At 40.2% G+C, this 10,085-nt stretch overlaps 1 protein-coding gene across 1 annotated transcript; it reads right to left on the bottom strand.

The window, feature by feature from the left end:
* Window positions 1–2,233: 2,233 nt before the first annotated feature.
* On the bottom strand, window positions 2,234–9,827 carry LOC127649794 (thread biopolymer filament subunit gamma-like). Its single transcript, XM_052135036.1, has 9 exons — window positions 9,177–9,827; window positions 8,760–8,820; window positions 8,543–8,638; window positions 7,344–7,523; window positions 7,116–7,241; window positions 5,959–6,179; window positions 4,935–4,972; window positions 2,552–2,587; window positions 2,234–2,360 (listed from the first exon to the last, which is right to left on the bottom strand). Exons 1-9 carry the CDS (start codon window positions 9,821–9,823, stop codon window positions 2,317–2,319), a joined length of 1,449 nt encoding a protein of 482 aa, XP_051990996.1. The 5' UTR covers window positions 9,824–9,827; the 3' UTR covers window positions 2,234–2,316.
* Between the last annotated feature and the right edge of the window lie 258 nt (window positions 9,828–10,085).

Raw genomic sequence — 10,085 nt, 5'->3', positions numbered from 1 at the left:
CCCCTCGAGCCTCTCAGGGCTCCGTCCCTCGAGTCTTTCATGGCTCCACCCCTCAAGCCTCTCACGGCTTCGCCTCTCCGAGTCTCTCAGGGCTCCTCCCCTCTCAAGCCTCTCAGGGCTTCCCTCTCCGAGTCTCTCAGGGCTTCTCCTCTCGAGTCTTTCAGGGCTCCACCCCCTTCCAAGCCTCTCAGGGCTTCGTCTCTCGAGTCTTTCATGGCTCCCCCCCTCAAGCCTCTCGAGCCTTCCAGGGCCCCACCTCTAGAGCCTCTCGAGTCTTCCACAACCTTTTTCCCCGAGCCTCTCACGGCTCTACTCCCAGAGACTCCAGAGCTTCCTACGGCTCCGCCTCCAGAGCCTCCTACGGCTCCGCCTCCCGAGCCTCCTACAGCTCCACCTCCCGAGCCTCCTACGGCTCCCCCTCCAGAGCCTCCCACGGCTCCACCTCCCGAGCCCCTCACGGCTCTGCTCCCAAAGACTCCAGAGCTTTCTATGGCTCCGCCTCTCGGGCCTCCTATGGCTCTACCCCCCGAGACTACAGAGCCTGCCAGGTCGTCGCCTCGGGGACCTCCCACGGTGCCACCTCCATTGGCTCCACCTCCTGAGCCTTCCAGGCCTTCCCCCCTAAAGCCTCCTTCGGCTCCACCTCCAGAGCCTTTCAGGCCTTCGCCCCTAAAGCCTCCTTCGGCTCCACCTCCAGAGCCTTCCAGAACCCCACCTCCAGAGCCGCCTACAGTGCCGCCTCTGGCGGCACCGCCTTTCACGGCTCAGCCCGGACTTCCTGACCCTCTCCCTGTCCTGTGGCCTCTTCCCTGGCCTCCGGACCCTATTCCTGTCCAGTGGTCACCTTCCAGACCCCAGACCCAGTCCCTGTCCTCCAGTCGCCTTCCAGACCCCTGACCCTGTCTCTGCCCCTCGGCTGCCCCTAGATCTCCCGACCACCCGCCTGTCCGCTATGTTCCCCCTGACCTTGCCTTGAAACTGCCCATTGACCCCATGGACTGTCTCATTTCCCTCTGTGCCCCTTGGACTGCCCTCAATTTTGTTTGTGTGTTTTGTGGGTTGTATGTTCAGGGTTTTTTTGTTTGTAGTACTGTCACGAACCCCGCTCCTCTGCCCCATCCCCGCTTCGTCGCACACACACTCACTCCTCGAGCTCGCACGCTCTTTCCGCCCCCTTCGAGCTCGCACGCTCTTTCCGCCCCCCTCGAGCTCTCACGCTCGTTTTGCTCCCTCGAGCTCTCACGCTCGTTTTGCTCCCTCGAGATCTCCTGCTCATTAGCAGGTCTCTCTCCTCGGGCTCACATGCACGCTCCTATGGCCAAAACATTATGACCACCTGCACTCATCTCAATCACCCCTTTAATCGTTTCACCTGCACTCGTCTCATCACCTTTCATTGTTTACACCTGCACCTTCCCCTATAAATACCACAGCACATCCGTTTCACGGGTGTTGGTTATTGTATTTAGTTTCCGTGTCTTTGCCCCCGCTAGTCTCGTCTAGTTTTGCTCTCCTCTTGTTTACCCCTTAGCTTGCCAGCCCCCCTTGTTCCCCTGTCTTTACCTCTCGCTTGTCTTGCTTGTATATTGATTCCCCGGCTTCGACCCCACGCTCCCTTTGACTACTCTCTCCCGGATTTGCCCCCTTGTTTATACGGCTTTGACCTAACGCTCACCCTGACCATTCTTCTCTGGACATGCCCTTGTTTTGTACTGTTGCCTGCTTTTATTTTAATAAAGCAGTTTTTACACCGACATTGTGACTGTCTCAACTTGTACTCGCTACACATGTTGGCAGTGTGATTGCATATAGTGTGACTTCCTCAATTTTCTTCCTCAGCAGACCCAAGACAGCTATGCCAAATATCCTAAAAACAATCATCTGAGAGAAACAATCAGTCTGAGAACCTCTTTGTCAAGAGAAGACAGAGTTAATTGATATAAGAGATTAAATAACGGATGTGATATGAAGCAGGTGCATTTGTTCAATTTCAGGGGCCCTGCTTGAGTGTTTTTAATCTGCAAATATTTACACACCCAGAGATTTCATGTTCTTAAATACTGTGATTTAACCTTTAACATATTTTTTTTAGCAGAACTGTTTATACCAAGCAGTATAACAATGATTGAATGCATTGGCCTTATTGCATGATTCCAAAGGTTATATTGAGAAAAATGGCACAAATATAGGAAATGGGTTACATCAGAAATACAGCTTTATTGAAGGAACAGACGATGGAACTCCACATTTTTGGATTGGATGTCTTGCACGGGTCTGCATTTATCAAGCCTGCATTGACTGGATGCCTCCAAGCCATCAAGAGGATTCGGTATCATCAGCGTCAGAAATGACTGATGTCTCTGTAGGAAAGATGAGTGAGTTTACACCAGTAGACACATGCTGGCCTGTTCATGACTGATGAATACAGCAATGTAATAATTTAGTATCTACAACACTTTTTTCAGATGAGGCATATCAGGGCAGGTCATGGGGCACACGAATAAATACAGTTCACTTCAAACCAAACGGTGGAAAGTGATTGTTCACATACCTGTTGTAATAATTTCTTTGACCTGTATTTGACCCGCTGTTGGTAGAGAAAATGGAAAATACAGATAAAAAGAGAGAGAAAGAGAGAAGTAATGAGTTGAGGACAGAATTTATGATTTAAATTTTATTGGAACATTAATAGTCCAGATACTGTAAAAAGTGATAATCTGCTATTGTTACCTTAAAGGGATAGTTCAGCCAAAAAATAAAATTATCTCATTTACTTACCATCATGCCATCCCAGTTGAGTATTTTCTTTCTTCTGATGAACACAAATGAAGATTTTTAGAGGAATATCTTAGTTCTGTAGATCCTCACAATGCAAATGAATGAGAACCAACATTTTTGAGCTAAAAAAAAGCACATAAAGGCAGTTTAAAAGTAATCCATACAACTCCAGTGGTTAAATCTATATTTTTAGAAGTGATATTATAGGTGTGGCTGAAAAACAAATCAATATTTAAGTCCTTTTTTATAATAGGTGACGATATGCATGAAGAATGCAAATCACCAAAAACAAAAGAAGAAGAATGTGAAAGTGGAGATTAATGGTTAAAAAAAGGACTTATATATTGATCTGTTTCCCACCCACTCCTACAATATCACTTCTGAATTAATGAATTTAACCACTGGAGTTGTGTGGATTACTTTTATGTTGCCATTATGTGCTTTTGGAGCATCAACGTTTTTGGTCACCATTCACTTGCATTGTATGGGCTTACAGAACTGAGATATTCTTCTTAAAATCTTTGTTTGTGTTCAGCAGAAGAAAGATAGTCATACACATCTATGCATGTGGGTTAGTAAATGATGAGAGAATTTTTTTTTTTTTACCTGATCTAACCCATAAAATGTGTTTTGTTGATGTAACATACTGTATTCCGGTTGTTACTGATGTTAACTTATATTTTTTTACTTTAATAAAACCAGTTAATTTAGATGTAATCACATGAAGCACATTTTTCGGAGATTACTATGTAATCTCAACAAAAACATTTTGTGTAGAAAGAATGTGGTTGAATTGGGCAAACCCAACAAAATTAGACAACTTAATGTAACACAAATAAATGTATTGTATTTCTTTATATACTAACTAGTGCAAATAAATGATAGCATGCTAAATACATGCTGTTTGGAAGCACTACAAAGTTTAGTAACTATACTATGGCTAGCACAACATTTGCTCATTGAATCAAGCAATCAATTTCCTATGAGACATCTACATTTATATCCTCATCCTCATCGATAACTTAATTCCAACATGACATGAACTCTTCTAAAGCTTAAAATAACAAAACATTTAAAAGTAGCAAGTATTCATCTTGCACAAAAACACATCAAATAAAATTTATTTTTTACATTTTCTCTTTCTATAGAGTCCCATGCAAAGCATGCTGGGAAATGGAAATCCCCTGCCCAGTTTCATTAATGCTACATTGACACCACAAAAAGTATTCGTGTAGTCCCAACTCAAATGGATTAAGTAAACTTCCATTTTACACATTTAAATGGATAGAACGCAATGAAATAAAGTTGTGTTTCAAAATGATCTAGAATTGTGTTGCTTTATTTCAAGTAAATTGAACAAGCAGTTAAATTTATGAGAACATACATTACTGCTATTTTAATTGCATTAATATACTGTGAATTTATGCACATTGTTTACTGCTGAACTAGGGAAAGGCAGATTTCAGCAACTGTGCCAAAATAAGCTTAAATATTGCCAAAGGTAAACTTGTCAAGTTCATCAAGCCAAAAAACTATTTTGGGAGCGTAACTACGGCCTCCATTGTTTAGGGAGGGGAGTCAAGAAATACGTCTAGCTTTTAGACTGTTTTAAGCTTGTAAGCTTGGTTTTTATGTATGCTCTTAAACACTGTTTATTTGCACATTTACCGAAATCCATTCATTATCCATGGTGTAATTCTCCTTGTGACTGCCTTGTACCCTATCACGGTTCCGTAGAAGAAAATAGTAATGTTGGTTTAGGACAACATGAGGTGAGTAAAATATGACAGTAATGTTATTTTGGGGTAAACCGTCCCTTTAAGGTTAATAAGTCAATTTGTAGTGTGTGTTTAATATGTATAATAGGCCAATGAGATCTTTCTGTCATCTGCATCACAATACTCAAATTCATACCTGTACTAACAAATACATTATGTCAGTTTGAACAACGTTATGATATGATTAACATTTACTACGTAAAACCTCTGACTGTCTGACCACAGAAGCTTTCCAAGGTAGTGAGGAAACTCCCTGATGACTGTCCCTAACACTTGTAGTAAAAGCAACACTTTGGTTCCTTGCTATTTGTTGTAGTGACGCCAACTACCTGTTTCTGATTAACCAAAGACATTGAAACTTACAAAGAATGTTCTCACCTGAAAAAGTGTAGGATGTCTCTGTGAACTCTGGCATTCTGAAAGTCAAAGTTAAAATTATAAATCAGAATGAATGCTGTAAACAATGCAAATTCGAAGGCAATCCCTTCAAATATAATATTTTCTTAAAAGAATATTGCTCCTAACTTTATAAGGCTATTTGATATTTCAAGCAGTTTCATTGTGACATGCTATAATTAACCTGAAAGTTTCTCGGTTTATATGAGATCATATTAATTGGGCGATTACATTAAATAGGTGCTTTTAAAATGAATTTGTAATACCACAGGACCATTTAAAATAAGTTAGTGAAGGCAAAAAGTGATTACAAATTATGAAAATCATAAAGAAATATTCCAGTTTTTATACAAGTTCAGTTCAGTCAACAGCATTTGTGGCGTATTGTTGAGTACCACAAAGAAAATTGTTTGACTCAACACTGGGTTCCACTGGGTTACAAAGGAAGTGAATGTGGCCAATCCATAAACATTAAAATACTCACTGTTTCAAAATCATAGCCACAAGACATAAGCAATATGTGTGTTAACATGATTTTAGTGTGATAAAATCAGTTACTAACCTTTTCTGTAACGTTATAGCCAATTTTACAACTTGCCATGACGATGTAATATCAACAAACCCTAAAGCTCTAAAAGTTTTAACAGAACTATTAATGCAAGTATATTTATAAAATTATAAGCTTCACATTTTTGCCTTTAAACTGCCCCATTCACTTCCATTGTAAGTGTTTCACTGTAACCTTGATTTTTGCTTTTTTTAAAGAAAGGAATGAGTCAAAATAATTTGTTGTGGTAATCAACATTATGCTACGAATGCTGTCGACGGAGCTTAACCAGAATATTCCTTTAAGAGGAATGATGACCAGTTACAGGACCTTAGATATTCACTTCACTAATTCATATTTGTAATTGTAAGCTAAAATCCTAATGTTCAATTAAAAATAGTTAATGTTAACTACTCAATAAACTGTGTTCTCTCTTTAATATGCTTTTGACATGTTTACTTGAAGTCATCTCCTTCCAGCAGTTTTCTGTAGGTGGAGATCTCGACATCTAGGGCAAGTTTGATGTCCAGCAGCTCTTGGTAGGCAAGGATCTGTTTGTGGAGGTCTGCTTTAGCCACCTCTATGGCTGATGTCAGGCTAGCGATCTGTGCCTGGTACTCAGCAACACCCACACTGGACTGGGCCTGGGCTTCTGCTAAACTCTGGTCTAGACTCATATTCTGAAAAGGGACAAAACAGTTGTAGCCTGACTTGGATTTCTCTCTCTCTCTCTCTCTCTCTCTCTCTCTCTCTCTCTCTCTCTCTCTCTCTCTCTCTCTCTCTCTCTCTCTCTTTCTTAGTTTACCCCAAAATGTAAAGTGTGTAATTAATTACTCAACCAATTGTTATTCCAAACCCATATGACCTTTTTATTGTTAGGTTAATAAAACCAATTTTATTATTAGTCTCAGTCACCAGTCACTTTCATTGTATGGTAAAAAGTGACTGAGGCTATCATTCTGCTTAACATCTTTTATGTTCAATGGAAGAAAGAAAGTTAAATGAGTTTGGAACGACATGAAGGGCAGTAAATGATGGCATAATTTTCCATTTCATTTTGATTTAAATTCTTTTCATGTTTACACAGTATCACAAAATCTCCCTAAATCTTCAGCACTTCTATAATATCTCATGTTCTCGGACACAAAATGTATTGTAAATGTTTAAAAAAAAGTTAGTCTGAAATGTGTGTATTGTTTGGGAATTGGGCCTTTTGCAGCAGCTAAGCTTCTCTTGTGGTATTGGGGCTTTTGCTGGCCATATAAAATAACTGAGATCACTAAACCACTTCCTATGTCATCTGTTTCTTGTCACAAACAGCTGTGATTTATTCAAGGGGTTTTTATAATATGCTGAGAACCTGTACTGAAACTTTACACACTGCTGACAACTCTTACAGTTTCTCAAGGGAACTACTTCCTTTATGCACAAAAGCCTTTAAAATAATAAAAAATAATCTTTATTCTTATCAGTTGATTTACATAAATTGCACTATTTACATAGTTTAAAGTGTCCTGGTTTGGCCAACATTACATATTCTTTGTGATATGTGATGTTGATATGTGAGTGTACATTATGTGTCGAAGTGTGCTTTATGTTATAGGTCTAACACTTACAGAAGCAACAAGACCCTGCAGCTCTAAACTCAGTGTCTGCAGCTCTTTCCTGGCTGCTGTGATCTCAGTTTTAATTGATGACACAGCCTCTGTGTTTTTGGAATTGGTCGTCTGTATCTCGTTCATCTTGAATGAAAAGCATATAGAACAAGATATGTTACCTGTAATCCCACTTACTGTGACATAATCAAAATTTCAAGAAAATGTAATCACTTCTTATATGCTGACCTTGAGTTTGTAGTAAGCCTCAGCCTCTTCTCTGTGCTGATGCACAGATTTCTCATATTCCTCTCGCATCTTGATGAGTGCTGTAGAGATGTCAAATGACTTGCCAGTGTCTACTTCAATCATTGAGACTGAAGTGTCCATTGTTGTTGTGCCCAGTTTGGATTGCAAAGAAGACAGTTCCTACAGTGATTGACATAACAAAGTGGAACAAATATATACATTGAAAACTTTACTCATCTTGATTACAGCTTTAACCTCATGCAAACTTGTATACATATGCTTGGACATTGTATTTGGCTTTGCTTTATGTAATGCATAATTTCAATATATTTAACCTGACTGATCTCAGTTCAGAAGACTCTGGGCTGTCATTAAAGGGGTTAAACATTTGACGTTCGGAGTCATGTGACAAAACAACATGACGCCGATCACAACAGAGACTGCTTTTGGGAGAAATGCCATCAAATGTATCTGGTAAAAAGTCTAATTAAGTTTTTACATTGAAACCTGTTTGAGTCTCTAGTTTCATCCGATATGCTGAAATTGTTGTAATTTATCGCAAAACGCCACATTGCTAACGCAATGTACACAAATGTGTACTTTAGCGCATGTTTTTCTTAGAAATCCTGCACATTATCACGTTGAGAATAATTGGGTTCATTCAAAAGCTGAAAATTTTGCTTTCATAGGCTTTATTTAGATTTAGGTGAAAATAAGTTGCATTTTGAACTGTTCTGAGACCAGTGCAGACAGACAGCACACTGGAGGTTACGTCATTCACTAAATAGAGAGCAAGGGAGGATCCTATAACCTTTTTTAAGTGCATTCACTGCTAAAAAAAAGTGTATAATATTTTAACATGGTTGGCAGTGATTGGATGATGCTGGCCATTACTAATTAATTATTAATTATGCTGATGTTTGCTAATGTAGGCTAATTTGATATAATCTCTTTAACATCTTAAAAACATGAAAACAACACTCCTGGAAACATAATATTTAAAATAAAAAAATAAAAAATCTGACTTTCTATAGCCTGGCATTAATTAAAATTGCATTATTTTATTTTTTTGCATGTTTATTAGTGCTACTAGTAACAAATCAAAAAGGCAAATGGAAAATGAACACAGTAGTCACGCTTGAGTCTCAGTAGGTTAAAATAAAGAGATTTAGATTTTAGATTTAAGAATAGATTTTTACCTCCTCCTGCATTTTGCTGACAAAGTCCAGTTCATTTTTCAGGCTAGAATATTTGGCATCCAAATCGATTCTTAGGTCAGAGGCCATTTCAATGTCCTAAAGAGGGACAAATGAATATGTGGTTAAAGTACTGAATTCGTTTACAGAACATCTTTAAGACAATAGCAGATAGTTTCAGTATAGAAAACATAATGTGACAGAATCCTGTCCTTCTTACCTTTTTCATGGCAGCAATGTCAGACTCAAGTTGAAACTTCACTCCTTGTTCAAAGTCAAGCCTTTTTGAAAATCCAGAACAGAATTGATTATTTACTAACTTCATGTTCTCTATTGGAAATATTTTCGATGTTATCAAAATACTATTTTATAAATAATATTTTAATTGCAAATAAGACAGTTATGATAGAGTGATAGATGCAACAAAGTGGGACAAGACATATAGGTCATGGTCATGAGTTTGATTCCCAGGCAGCATACATACTGATAAATATGATCCAAGTTCCTTTGGATCTTCCAGATGCATCAAATCTTGTGACATAATGTCATGAGATTGAATGTGTTTATATTCATTCAGTGTTAATATCTTTAAAAAAGGAAACCCATGATCCAATGTCATATAACAGGAAACACTCACTTAGCCTTCAGTTCATGGGCAGTGCCACGGACATTGTCCAGCTCAATCTCCAGCTTGACGGTGTCAATGGTGAGAGTTTCCAGTGTGCTGCGATATTCACTCAGCTGGGCCTCATACTCCAGTGTGGAAGTCCCAGATGATTCTTGGGACACGTCTGTCCCCCCAGTCAGCTGGGACAGCTTGGCCTCCAGAGCTGCATTCTCTTGCTGTAGCGCCCGTACTTTGGCCATGTACCCAGAGAAACGATCATTGAGCCCAGAGAGCATGTGCTTCTCAGCCTGTCTGGAAAGTATGGGGGCCACAGCAGCCCCTGATCCTGAGCCAGCGACAAATGCAGAGCTGGAACTGAGCCCTCCTGCAGCAATGGCGCGACCCATAGCGAATGCAGGACTGGCAACCAGTGCCCCACCACCACCACCCAGTGCCAGTCCTGCACCAGCTCCTATACCTCCACCAATGCCTAGGCCAAAGCCTCCGCTGCCCCCATAGCCCAATCCTCCTCCAAGGCCAAGACCTGCACCAAAGCCAGCAGCACTTCCTAGCCCAAGGCCCAGTCTAGCCCCACCACCTGCACCAGCCCGAGCCATGCCAAGACCTCCATATCCCCCAGAGAGCCTGGAAGAGGATAAAGAAAAAGACATAGACATGGTGAATAGCTATTGATGCTGAAGGATCACAGTCTGAACAAACCAGAAAGTGCAGGCAGGAGGGAGAGTTTGAGGCTCTTATTTTAAATAGGGTCTTCTTAGAGGAGGGAGGGCAAAAGAGACACTCTTTGGGGAGAGAATAAGTTGTTACTTGTTTCAGTGGAAAGGTATGGCGTCGGTTGTCAGTTAAATCTCAAAATCTTGTCACCTGCAGGCACACTATTCTGTAAGATCTAAATGCTGCTTTTGGTACTGAAAGCTG

This window comes from Xyrauchen texanus, chromosome 9, assembly GCF_025860055.1.
Source record: "Xyrauchen texanus isolate HMW12.3.18 chromosome 9, RBS_HiC_50CHRs, whole genome shotgun sequence".
NCBI classification, from domain to species: domain Eukaryota; kingdom Metazoa; phylum Chordata; class Actinopteri; order Cypriniformes; family Catostomidae; genus Xyrauchen; species Xyrauchen texanus.
This window is presented reverse-complemented; position numbering and strand designations above follow the sequence as displayed.